The sequence below is a fragment of the Myotis nattereri genome (genome assembly GCF_964212035.1).
Source record: "Myotis nattereri genome assembly, chromosome: 18".
Taxonomy (NCBI): Eukaryota; Metazoa; Chordata; class Mammalia; order Chiroptera; family Vespertilionidae; genus Myotis; species Myotis nattereri.
Genome location: NC_138093.1, coordinates 33,636,646 through 33,650,007, shown reverse-complemented (window position 1 = coordinate 33,650,007; position 13,362 = coordinate 33,636,646). Strand labels below are relative to the sequence as shown.

Below are 13,362 nucleotides of genomic sequence, written 5' to 3'. Positions count from 1 at the left end.
GCCTGGTTTCTGTTCAAAGCAGGTAATAGAGGGGCCTTTCCAAGCATCTCTCTCCCATCAGAAACTTTCACTTAATCAGACATTTTTCCTGACAGCAGTACCTTCCACCCTGAGAACTCAAAGCCCACGGCTACCAAGTAAGTACCCACTTCTCTGTCCAGTTGGGGTGGCAGGGGGACCCAGACGTGGAGAACGCACGGACGTCCCTGGGTGCCAGCATCTGTCCCTCGCACCGGTCTTCACTTCCTTGGAGCTAGGGCTCCCTAGTCACACTGCCCTCTCTCTTTGTGATTGAAGGCAAAGGAAGCGGCCAGAATCGGGGAGCATCCGGAAAACATTTCGGAGTGACAGCCACGGGCTGAGTGGTTCTCTGACTGACTCTGCCTCCCCGGGGGTGGGGGCTGGCTGCCGCCCATCTTCCCAGCCCATCATGAGCCAGAGTCTCCCCAAGGAAGGGCCAGATAAGTGTTCCATCAGTGGGCACGGGAGCCTCAACTCCATCAGTCGCCACTCATCCCTGAAGAATCGGCTGGACAGTCCGCAGATCCGGAAGACGGTGACAGCCGGGAGGTCAAAGAGCTTCAATAACCATCGGCCTGTGGATCCTGAGGTCATTGCACAGGTATCGGGGGGCTTCTGCACAAGCAGCTGACACGAGTCTACACTTGTTCCTGCTGCTTAGTGCGCCCATGTTCATTATGACAGGGCTGGAAACGACAATGCTTTGTACATTATATGCCGAGTTCAGGGACTAGCGGACATCTGGGCCTGACAAGACAGCTTTCCAAGAACTTTGGGTCCCTCTCCCCCCAAGAACTTGAAGACGGAATGAAAGAATGCAGGCTTCTTGGTCATGCATGGGCCATCTACAAGGCTGTTGTCATTTTAAAGCCAGTAGTTACAGATGGAGCATTTTGGTAGAGTCCATTCAGCCCAAGTGTTGAGGCTCAGATGTAGTTCTGGCCATGCTATATTATTGTTGACACTATTACAGATGTTCCCCCATTTGCCTTCTCCTTGGCCCTCCGTCCAACTGCAGCCCCACATCAGGCCTTCCCCATACTATTGTCCACGGGATATGCATATATGCATATATGTTCTTTGGTTAATCTCTTCCCTTCCCCAGCACTCCCCTCCCCCCTGAGAACTGTCAGTCTGTTCCATGTATCCGTGTCTCTGGATGTATTTTGATCGTCAGTTTATTTTTATATCACTCTGCCTGTCATTCCATCTCCTAAGGCTAGTATCTGGTCCCTAGCGGTAGATAGACGGTCAGTCAACAATCTGCTCCTGGTCTTGAAGGCCCCAAAATACTCCACCACGGGGGGCTCAGCCAGAAGGGTTTCCAGCCCAAATCTCCAGGTGCAGTGGAGATGAGCTCCGTGGTGACTGGGGTCTTCTTTCCTTGTTTACACTACACTGACAAGCCTTTGTTTCCATGAACTATTAGAGATCCATCCCCACCTCTAAAAATCCGACCGCCAGGCCCACTCCAAGCAGCTCACTCAGACGTCTCTCCCAACTCTATAATTTTCATTAGACCAGGTAGGAACTGAGGGCTCATGGTTGCCCTCTCCTGTCTCAACCGGAGTTGAGATTCTCCTCACCCCCTCTTTCAGGGGGCAGGAGCGGCTGGGCGTGGTCTCTCTCGGCTTAATTGTGGATCTCTGCTCAGGGAAGGTGTACCTGGTAAGCTCGGTATTAAGCTCCGGGCCGAGATGTCTTGCTTTGCTGGCCTTCTGTTTCTGCGCCTCTACTTCAGCTCTTGGCTGCAGTCTGCCTTGCACCATGGGAACCCTCCCAGCTCCCTCTTTGGCCAGGTCAAGAGGAAGCCAGAATAATGGTGGGGACAGGCTCTAGCTGCAGAGTGGGACCGTGAAGAGCAATGGAGTTCTTCCTGAGCATTTCTAAGGTCTGGGAGCATCATAGCGCAGCATGAAATTGAGTCTCTGTCAACTGAACACACGGGTCATCCCGTGGGACAGACACCTTAACCTGGGGCCTTTGTTTGGCACATACAGTCTTTCAAGATGAGCCTAAGTCCAAGGGAAGAGCCCTATGGTGGTTTGGGGGTGCCAGACACATGAGTGTGGGAAGGAGGGAGGGAGCTGGGAGGCAGCTGGCTGCATTCAAAGGATCTTTGGCTCTGCCTTGAGCCTCGGAGCTGAGTGCTCCACTGTGACCTGCTGAAGGTGATTCGCCTGTGGGCTCTGGCTCCCCTCCTGGTAACTCTGCCTCTCCTGGTGATGGGTAGGAGGAAATGGCTTCATCCAGGTTAAGGGGGGGGCGGGGGGCGGGCAGGGAGATGTTCTGATGAATCTTCAGGGCCAGGGTTCTTGGCCCTTTCCTCAGCCCTTGAGGAGAAAGTATTAACCTTCTCAACCTTCGGCCTTGGAGTCCAAGAGAACAAAGATCATACTTCGTCTCTACCACTTAAAAAAAAAAATGTTTACTATGTACAATTTCAAGCATATACAAATGTAGAGAGAATTGCATAATGAATCCCATGTGCTCATAACCAAACTCCTGGCCACTCTCTTAGTTCGTCCACCTTTTCTCTCCCCACTGGATTCTATAAATCCTCATCCATAAATATTTCAATGCAGATCTCTAAAATCCAAGGACTCTATTCTAAAAACATCTCAACCACTCTTTCCAAAGGAAAAAGAACCTCCTGATAATGCAAATCCTTTTGCCTCCTCCCCTCACATTCTGAACATTCATATGTTCAAGGGTTTGGGCCAAGTAAAATAATCTGGACATCTCATTGTAGCTGGTTTCTCCGCGATTCGGCCTGTGGTGTTGAAATAGGATCCTCGGGGACTTCTCCCTCCATTTGCCTCACCTCCTTTTTCCTGTTTTGCAGGATATTGAGGCAACTATGAACTCTGCCCTCAACGAGCTGCGGGAACTGGAGCGGCAGAGCAGCGTCAAGCACACCCCTGACGTGGTGCTGGACACCTTGGAGCCCCTCAAAACCTCCCCGGTGGTGGCCCCCACGTCCGAGCCCTCCAGCCCCCTGCACACCCAGCTCCTCAAGGACCCCGAGCCCGCCTTCCAGCGCAGTGCCAGCACCGCTGGGGACATCGCCTGCGCCTTCCGGCCTGTCAAGTCCGTCAAGATGGCTGCCCCGGTCAAGCCTCCTGCCACACGGCCCAAGCCCACTGTCTTCCCCAAAACAAATGCCACTAGCCCTGGTGTCAACTCCTCAGCTTCCCCACAGTCCACTGACAAGTCTTGTACTGTCTGAAGGATATAATTTAATTGTTCTAGACAAGGGGACTGCAGGGACTGACTGTTATTAAACTCTTCCTATTTAACTAGCTTGGGGACTTCAGTTGAAAATTAGATTTCAGTTGTTCTTACAGGAATTAGCCTTCCCATCACCCAAAATCTTGAGAATGAAGCCCTCATTATCACCCTACCGGCCCTTCCCACTGCCCTCTGCTTCCCCCCGTCATCGTAAGTCAGCCAACTGCAGGACATGCTGTCCTTAAGTTAGCCAGCGGTAGATTTTTCCATTATCAGGTCACTGTGAAATCTGGCCAGGCAAGTCATGAGGACATGGGCTCCAGTCTCAGCCCCCTCACACGGGGGATGCCTAACCAGATGGTCAGGTGCGGACATCCCGCTCTCAGTGACCCCTTGTTTTGGGTACTGGTTATAGAGAATCATATAGTCCATGTAGTCCATTCTTCGTTTTACACACACACACACACGCACACACACATACACACACACACACACACACACACACACACGCTTTTCTAGTCTCTGGCATGTGTAGCTTCTGGTCCTAGACCAGCCTCTTTGTACTAGTAAGTTATTGTGGCAGTTCACACAGGAGCCACCAGGGGTCTCTGTTTCCGTTACAAATCTGTCTGGGGCCGGAGAACCTAGACTTTGAAATCTCCATCATAGGAAATGTAGCAGGATGGGACTCGGTCCTGTAATCTGTTTAGGGATTGGAGACTCTCTCTGTCTTCTTCCTGCTGGTGTGAACTGGTCCTTGGTATTTGCTTTTGCTCCCCCTCCATCTAGAACTACAACTCAGTCTTACTATGGAACTTCTCAAGTTTTTCTGAATGTACAGACATTTCTTGCTTTCTTGTCTTTGTCTCTAACGGACCATTTTCCAGTTAAGACATTTTCCTATATAAAAAACTTTTCTAGCTGGTTCCTTTTAGGGTAAAGAGCCCTATAAGAGAGTCTTATTGCGTTTATGGCAGGTTTGGAAAAGGTAAGAAATGGGTCCTTTTTCCTCCCACTCACTTGGGCACTTAAGATATAGAATTCATTCCTCTATTAAAAAAATAAAATTCAGCTTTGCTAGCCCCAAAATTGTTCCCAAATGAAAATGTCTTCAAAGTTCAGCCCCTAGTTTGGTTATTCTATAAGGTCTCTTCAGGGGCCAGTGGGCTTGGGAGAGCCCCAGGTACATTAAAGGGAGACATTTCTCCTTAAAAAATGTTTTATTTTACCCAAACAAGACAACCAAGAGAACTGTGCCCCCTTCTCCTCCCCCCGTCAGGGGGAGGAGAGGGCAGGCATTAACATCTTCCCAAAGGCCCAAATCTAAGAAAATTTAAAATTGGATGCTGGATATTTTGGCCTTTCTTTGGACTTTTTTCTGGTTCTCCTCCAAAAAGCAAAAATGATGCCCTTGTCTGCTTTAAGCCAGTCTCCAAACCTGGTACCTATGGTTCCAGCACTCCTGGCATCCTGCTGTCCCAGGACCAGAGCTGGGGACAGACAGTCACACTCCAGGCTCATGCGTCTCAGATACCTGCTCGAGTTAAAGCCGAAACTCATTCCTCTTGTCTGTTTTCTGGTTTTAAAGCTGCAACTTTTAGCCTTATTATTTCCTATGGTTCAGGAGAGATGGTAGGTTGTCATTCAGATAGGAAAAGTCAGAGTTTTCTTATCTTTAACCCAGAAGCTCCCTTTTGGGCCAGCATTTTGCAGTTGGTGGTTGGCTCTGTGGAAGTGGTAGGATTTTCCTCATTCTGCCTGAAGGAAAAGGGGAGCTTTGTGGGAAATCCTAAATAGAAAGAGAACCTGCAGCACCAGGAAAACCATCCCAAGAGATGAAAGGGAGACATCAAGAGCTTCAGGGAAGTGAGTCAGCCTCTGAGAAGCAACCCACAGTCCCCTGGAGCCCTGGCTCTTGTTGCCCGATGGGTGGCCTGTCCTTGTCTGTCACCTGGACTTACACAGGTCGTGAGCCAAACAGGGTCTCTCGTACCCGAGGATCTACTTCCCTGCTGAAAATGGATCCCCGCCCTTCGCTGTACATTCCTTCTAATCCAACTGATCCAAATTGGTACCCATACCTGCCCTTCCTCCTCCCTCCGGTGCATCCTCTCTAGGAAAGTGAAAGCAAAGCTTTCTTAATGACAATGCTTCGGGCCTATTCTGTTGTCCCTGCCTTATTTCTCTCCGCCCTGTACATGACTTGTTCGCCGTCCCCTGGGTCAGTGTCCGTCTGCTGATTTACATCATGAATTGGACAGTGTGTGAATGGTCACCTCTCCCCCCGCTCTGGGAGCGGGTGTCTTCCCCTTTGGTGCTCCTCACACCTGTGAGATGGTCCTGTCGAGAGGACTAGGAACCCAGAGCAGGAGTCCTTCTCGGCACAGCTCACTGCAGTCAACTGGAATTGAGGTTGCGCACTGTGATTTTCACACCAAAAAGCCAAGAGGAGCTGGCCACCCCGGGGCCGGGGAGACGGCCTTCCTCGGACAGGCTTGCCTAAACCAGCATAGTGTTTCCAACAGCCCCGCTCGGGCCCTCGAGGCACGGATCCTCTTCCTGGTGTGGATTCTGATGGGTCGGTCTTTGGGGAACAGAGGTGGGTGGGGTACCAGCAGCCCACGGCCTGTAAACCAGAAACACTGGTCTCGGCCAACCTCCTCAGGGCACCCTGGTTTCTCCCCAAGGAGGCAGGAGAGCCGCCAGCAGCAGGACGAACGGACCGCTGGAAGGGCTGGTGTGGACGGCCCTCGCGTGCGGAAGAGAAGCTCGATCTTCCAGGGAGTTGCAATGTTGTGGCGTCTGACGTGTATGTCACGTTCGTGTACAATGGTATATTCTTTAAATAGTGTTGATAACTGGAACACTGTATGTATGCTTGGAGATGCTTTGTGGGAACCTAAGACTGTCACGCAACAGATGTTGGATTGGGGAAAATCCAAAGCACAACTTCGAAATAAAATACGTTTTTAGGTTTCAATGCTGCGGTTCACGTCCCTTCTCCCTGAAATCTCCCATCCACGAGTCCAGCTGCCCAGGAGGGATTCTGACGTGTCCGTGGTAACAGAGCACTGCCTGGCAACAGAGGGAGAAAGGAGGTGGCGTTGGGAGCCAACCACCTTCGCCCGCCCCCAGGCAGGCTAGCACGGGTGCACTTAGAATGTGGGTCTTCCCCCTCGCGTGTCCATGTGTGACACCTAAGAGGTGGTGTGGAAAGTCTTCCCGCTCCCCATTGGGCGGTCTGTTGCCATGAGAACCATCTCCTCCACAGAACCCACCTCCCCTGTGTCCAGTGAGGCCTGTTCTCACTTCTGTCTCCCGGCAGATTTCCCACTCGGGGGGATGGAGCCTGCGAAGTTGCTTGGAGGCTTTGCCAGCCACAACCAAGGCCAATGGAAGGTTTCAGTTCGGCTAGCAAAGCGCTGGTCACTGCCCTTGGCAGTCCCCTGCCTGGAGGAGAGCTGACCCATATGCTTGTGCTGTGGGCCTTGATTGCCTGGCGGCGGGAGGCGGACAGAAATGCTTTCTCTCCTTTCGGTTTTGATTCTAGCAAGTCATACGGTCAAGGTTGACGTTATTCAGGTATAGCCACTGAAATGCATCCTCGAGTCCCAGGGGTTGTATTCTAACACCAGAAGCCTGGTGTTAGATGGGTGAAGCCTCGTATCGAAGGGAGTGAGCGTAGTGTTCAACGGAACGCAAGGACTCCTACTCCAGGCCCCGGGCCAGCCACCAGCCCTCCCAGATCGTCGCCTCCTCCTGTTACTGTAGGTCTTTTACTCCTGCCCTTGCAGTCTGCCCTCTTCCCGCCCTGGCGTTCATGGCAGAGCTGCAGCGGGGGCGTCTCTTGCTGGCCGCTTGTTCTTGACTCTCCTGCCACCCCATGCGATGGGTGAGTTCCCTCTCCTGGGTGTGGGTGACAGAGCTGTGTGGTGGAAGGAGTTCCTAAGCTGTGAGCAAAGGACCAAAGAATCTCAGAGAGCCCGAAGGCAAAGGTGGGCTATTCTTTGGGGATTCTTTTAAGTCATTTCCCATATTCTGATGGGCGCTTGATGGAAGCTAGTGACAACAGGACAATGGGAACATAGACCCATTCCATCCAGATAGAGACCAAAAAAGGTCAGGAGGGTGGGACTTAGGAAACAGCCTCTGTGATTATCTCATCGAAATGTTCGGCCCATGGGTAGGTCTGTGGAGCTTCCTTTCCCTCGGGAGTTAGCAACCCTGGCGTCTTACATCTGCCAAAGGCTCGTTCATTAGTCAATCACCAAACTAAGTTCCGCTGTGTGCCAAGTAGTGTCATACAATATTGAGCAGGAGAAGCAGTTATGGGGTTTTCTTTCTAGTTTCGGGGAGAAGAGGTAAATAAGCAACATAACTGTTACCGTGGAAATGAAACCACGTAGGAAGGTAGTGCCTGGGTAGAGTTAATCCAGAATTCCGTTTGGCCTGGTAACGTTGAAATGACTCCTAGACATCCACGTGGAAATATCAACTAGACTCTTGGATACGTGAATGTGGAGTTTGGGGGGCAGGTCATACCTGAAAACAAATTTAGTAACGACTACATCATAGATGCACCCAGACTGAGATTCCCAGAGAGGATGTAAAAATGGGAGACGGAGAAGGTATCAGTCATTAAAATCCTTCCGAGGAGGAGCCAGCAAAGAAGACGGAGCAAGTGAGTGACAGGTAGGTGGCCGGGGGCGCAGTGTCACCGGAGTCCAGAGAAGGAACGTTTGAACGGGGAAAGAGGGGACAGTGGCAAATGCTGGTGGGTGAGAAGAGGCAGCGAGGAAAGTGCCCTGGACAAGGGGGTGAGTGAGTGGGATTGGCAGCACATGGGAAGGGAAGAGGTAGCCGGGACTCATGGCAGCTCATTCAGGGGTGTTCTGATGGAGCATCAGAAGGGGTCACGGGCCGGATTTTTGTTTTTGAAATGGACAGAGTAGGTGCATGTTTGGTCCAGAGCAGGGAATGGAAAGGGTGGATATGCAGGAGGGGGCCAGGACGAGGGCGAGGGCAGGGCACAGGTGGAGGGGTTGGCCAGGGCCCGAGGAGAGGCACTTCCGTCCCCTGGGAGGGGAGGCAGGTGTGGTGCAAGGCAGGCAGTGGCTGTGGGGGTGAGCAGGAAAGGGAGTTCCCTTTTGATTGCTCCTTTCACTTCATGCCTGTGAAGGCAAAGGCCTTCGCCGAGAGAGTGGGAGAGAATGGTGAGTAGGAGGTTTGAAGAATTAAGAGAATGGAATGCTCACTTTCCATGCCGACACCGCCCATGGTGCTTCAGGGCCAGTTTCCTTCAGGGGTGCTGCTCCCACAGCCCCTTTCCCACTGCTTGGGGGTGCCAGGCTGGCTGCAAGGTTTGTCCCTCCTCCACCCAAGCGCCTGGTGTACGTGGCGAGGGCAGGGCTCTGAACCCTGTCCCTCTGCCCGGCACCAATGAGCGTGAGTCGCACTGCCCAGGTCTTCCTCATCCCACCCGCCCTGGTCCTTTCCCTTCTGTAGGCGCTGGACCGGCGAGGCCGCTGTGACGGACAGGCCCCAGCCGTGTAGGGACAGAGGAGGCAGCCAGGGCTTAGTCAGGGCCACCAGGCAGCAGGCGCTTCATCTCCTTTTGTTTCACACCAACCGTATGAGAAAGGCCATGACTTGCTCAAGGTCATGCAGAGCAAGTGGTGGAGTCAGAACTCAAACCTCTACGATGGCAGAGTTCCTGTTCTTCCCACTATACACTCGGCCTCCCTTCGTAGAAGGCAGACGTGAGCTTGTCCCTCGAGAGCTGCCATAAAGAGCCCCTCAGCCCTAGCTGGTCTAGCTCAGTGGATAGAGCATCAGCCTGCGGACTGAAGGGTCTCAGGTTCGACTCCAGCCAAGGGCACATGCCCAGGTTGCAGGCTCGATCCCCAGTAGGGGGCGTGCAGGAGGCAGCCAATCAATGATTCTCTCTCATCATTGATGTTTCTATCTCTCTCTCCCTCTCTGAAATCAAATATATATATATATATATATATATATATATATATATATATATACACACCCCTCTTCCCACCTCTGGTCCTTATCTATTTCTACGACTCCTCAGAGCCATTGGGAACATGTGGTGGCGCCTCCCACAGACCCTCCTCCCTTCAGGACCCGCCAGGCTCCTGTGCCACCCAGATGAAACGGTGGCCATGCTGCCCAGCTGGGGCCAGCAGCTCAAAACGACATCAAGACACTCGTTCACTTATCCACACAGAGGATGTGACCTCAGAGATGCCCAGCGGAACTGTCCCTGCACAGGGCTCCAGCCCAGCTCCCACCTCTCCACATACACCACCGCCCCTCCGCCCTCCCCAGCCACCACCATGCCCTGAGCAAGTCCCCCACTTCTCCTACTTCTGTGCCTCCACGCGTGCTCCCACTGCCTGCAATACCTCACCTTTGACCCCAAATTCCCTGCCTGTCTCTCCTTTCTTCAAAGTCGGCTGGGGCATCCTTTCTTCCAGCAAGCCCGCCTCCTCTCGGCTGCCCCCCGCCCCCGTGCCAGGTTCACAAAATCACCACCTGCTGCAGCGTGTGTCCCAGAGTTCACCATGCTGTCCTGGGGGACACCTAGGTCTCCCCGCTATGTCCTCAGCACACAGCGCCTGCTTCCTAGTAGGTGCTAGGCACGCACATGCATTGCTCTGAGGATACGTGAGACACTGGGAGGAGAGACGGGCTTGCTGGAGAGGGGAGAGCAGGGGTGCTGAGAGCTGAGCAGGTTGCCCAGGGAAAACTAGGTAGACTCCTAGGGATAAACTAGAAGAGAGTATGTTGCAAACCTCAATGGCTTATTCAACAACAAAGGTATTAACTACCAAAGCTGCAAGTCCTCGGTGGGCCAGCAGGGGGCTCAGCTCGGGACAGTCACTCGGATCCTGAGAGAGCAGTGACCTTGTCTAACAGTTACTGTCAGAGGGCAGGGGGCTCTTGCATCAGCAACTGGATGCTTTGGTTGGGGAATCACAGGGCCCCACCCACTCACAGTGCCCAGGAGGTGCAGCTCTATGCGGGCTGGGCCGGGGTTCCGCAGACGGAAGCCTGGGAGCCCTGGGGGGAGCCGGGGGAGGATCTCAGGGGTTTCTCTTGGTGCTGCTGTGACCACCAGGGGTAGCAGCTCTGGGCAGGGCCCAGCGGCAGGGCCTCTGGCTGCCGGTCACAACAGGTGTGCCTATGTGAGCGGGAGGCACTTTTCAGCTCTGGAGTCACTGTGCTGGGGTGGGGCCGCCGGAGGAAACCACCAGGTGTGGCCCTGGGAAAGTCCCTCCGACATTCTCTAGAAACATGGACTGTCCTGGTTTTAACCATTTCTTATCCAACTGCCACGTCGGAGCCGAGGAGGGCGGGGCAGACCTCTCAGCCTCCTAGGAGAGGTCCTTGGGGCACTGAGACCTGGGGGGAACGGGCACCCTGGCCCAGCCCTGCATTCTCTGAAGGCCATGGGCCAAGCCCTGCAGGTGTGGGCCTCGCTGCCCTCAGTGGGGTCTGCCAGGCCTTTCCTGCCTCCCAAGCATCAGGGTCCCCGAAGGAGGAGCGCACGAGGCCGAAAGGGGTAAAGGATGATGAATTTATTAGGTCATCTGGACAACCAGATGGGCTGAGCCCCAAAATGGCACCAGCACCCAGGGACCGGGGAGTCAGAGATTTTAAAGGACTCTAGGTTGGCCTGGCAGGTCGTCCACTGTGAAATGGTCTCAAGGTCAGTTCCCAGGGGAGGGGATATGGGATCAATGATCTGATCAGACCGAACACCAAGCATTTCCAGATGTATCGTTCCACGTCATCCACACAACCGGCGGAGCAGATGTTACGATCCTCGTGCCTTGGATGACAAAACTGTCTGGAGGGGTTGCGTGCTGTGCTCAAGGTCATACTGAAGGGCGTAACCTGGCCCCGTGCTTGCTCGCGGGCCTCTGCGGGCTTCCTGGGAAGGTGAGCCGGACCCTCCCTGGGGCTCCTGGGTGTGGGAACTCGGTCCTTCCACTTGGATAACTGGCCCAACCTGCTCCGGTGACTCTGGGCCCAGCCCTGAACTTCCCTGCTCCAGTGAACCCTGGGAGATGCCAAGCAGCCCCCCGCCGCCTGCCGCCCACCACCGCTGCCCAGCCTTCGCTCCCAGCCCCTTTGTGGCTCAGGCTCCTTTGTCTTGTCGCCTCCACTTGGGAACTTAGAGCATCTTCCTCCGCCCGCCCGCCAGCTAGGGCGGCTGCAGAGGCCCAGCTGCCTGTCTCTTTAAGAGAGAGAAAGAAGGAAATCAGGAAGTGTGAGAGCTGCCGGAGGCTGGAGGCTGGAGGGAGCGGGCGTGCACGCATGGAGGCGGGGAGGCAGCTCTCAGCTCCCTGCTCCCCGGAGGCACACTGACCGTCCACTGGCCCAGGCTTTGAGTCCCTTGTCCCGTGAGCACCAGGATGCTATGGGCACTGCCCACGGATGACAGCAAGCCCTGAAAGCCCCAGGGGTGCCACCCAGTCCCACCAGCCTGCACCCACAGCTGAGATGTGGTGAGTGTGCAGTGTCCCCAGGGAGGGGGGAAGGGGAGCCCTGGGGGGAAGGGCAGCTGCAGGGGGGCACTCGGCCAGTGTCCCGTGTGTCCGGTGCTGACCCCTGACCCCTCTCTGTGCCTCTGCCTCTGCTGGGGGCCCGGCAGTGCCCTGTGCTCCATCTCCAGGGGCCACCCTGGCAAAGGACGCTTGGAAGCCGGTGAGAGGCAGGGAGGACAGTGGCACAGAGGGCTGCCAGCCCTGCCCCGCTTCCCAACACCCCAAAGCCGGGTTCAGCTGTCTCCGCCTTTCCCTGCCTGGCTCCTGGCGCCCGCCCGCCTGCCTGCCTGCCCCCCCTCTCCCAGGCAGGGAGTGGAAGGCGAGGAGCAGCGGGGCCATGGGCCGGAAAGCCCCAGCTCATGGGAGGTGACAAACAGGAAAGGGTTAAAGGGCTGGGCCGGTGCCTTTGATGGAGGCTGAGGCTCCGCAGCACTGAGGGGTGCCTCTCATCCGCCCCCCACTCTTTCCGGTGCAGCTCTGCTCCTGGACGCGCTGCAGACAGAGAGCACAACACACACTTGCCAGGGAGCGTCTCTGCCTGATCCCGGCAGCTGCGCTCCGAGCACAGGTAGGTGCCCAGGCCACAGGGTGGAAGCACTTGGCCACGGGAGCCCCAGGAGGAGGAGCGGGGGCGGAGAGGGGGGGGCGGGGGGAGCGCCGGCTCCTGGCTCCACCACTCGCCCTCCTGTATCCAACCACCACGGAAGGAGGGGCCCTTCCTGGCACCAGGGGCTGTGCCAGGACTGCACACCCCCAGGCCCCCAGCTGAATCCTCGTGCAGGGCGGGGGGTGGGGGGGGGGGTGGTGACACCTGACCAGCTCTTTCCCCTGAGCTATTAATGTCTTCAGGGAGCCCTTCGTACCTCAGTTACTTCTGCAAAATGCAAACACGAATGCATTTGTTGAACAAGAAATTGACCACTGAGCTCATGAAGTGGCTTCTGGCTCAAGGAATTGACATTTTCAAATTTTGCCTTAAAAAAAAATGGCAGAGAGACGGCTCAAAGCCCAGGTCCCAGAGGGTGACAGTGGGTTGAGAAACCTGTGAGTCAGAAGAAGAAGCCTGTCTAGTCTGGCTTCATCTGAGGCCCTTCTCCCAGTCGTGCCCAGCAACTTGCCGGCACTGCTGCTCAGAGGCCGGAGTTGAGCTCCTGAGGCTGCACTCGAACCCATTGCTTTAGAGCAGTGGTTCTCAACCTTCTGGCCCTTTAAATACAGTTCCTCATGTTGTGGTGACCCCCAACCATAAAATTATTTTCGTTGCTACTTCATCACTGTAATGTTGGTACTGTTATGAGTCGTCATGTAAATATCTGATATGCAGGATGGTCTGAGGCGACCCCTGTGAAAAGGTCCTTCGACCGCCAAAGGGGTCGCAACCCACAGGTTGAGAACTGCTGCTTTAGAGGAACTGGCTTTTGGAGAGAAGAGGATGGAAGCAAAGATGGGGAACAAAGTTAGGGTTTCAGATCCTCCCTAGGGCTCCTGATGATCTCCTGCCTCCTCCACCCCCAACCCCACACACATGCACACACACACACGCGTG

The 13,362-nt window shown here is 54.7% G+C and overlaps 1 protein-coding gene across 1 annotated transcript in view; it reads left to right on the top strand.

Annotated features, from left to right (window-relative positions):
• SRGAP2 (SLIT-ROBO Rho GTPase activating protein 2) overlaps positions 1-6,230 on the top strand; it is a 245,527-nt gene extending 239,297 nt beyond the window's left edge. Inside the window, exons 22-24 of the mRNA XM_081113001.1 lie at positions 96-137; positions 298-622; positions 2,867-6,230. Coding sequence (XP_080969127.1) covers positions 96-137; positions 298-622; positions 2,867-3,250 — 751 coding nt within the window. The 3' untranslated portion in view covers positions 3,251-6,230. The remainder of the gene's footprint in view (positions 1-95; positions 138-297; positions 623-2,866) is intronic.
• The last annotated feature ends 7,132 nt before the right edge of the window (positions 6,231-13,362 follow it).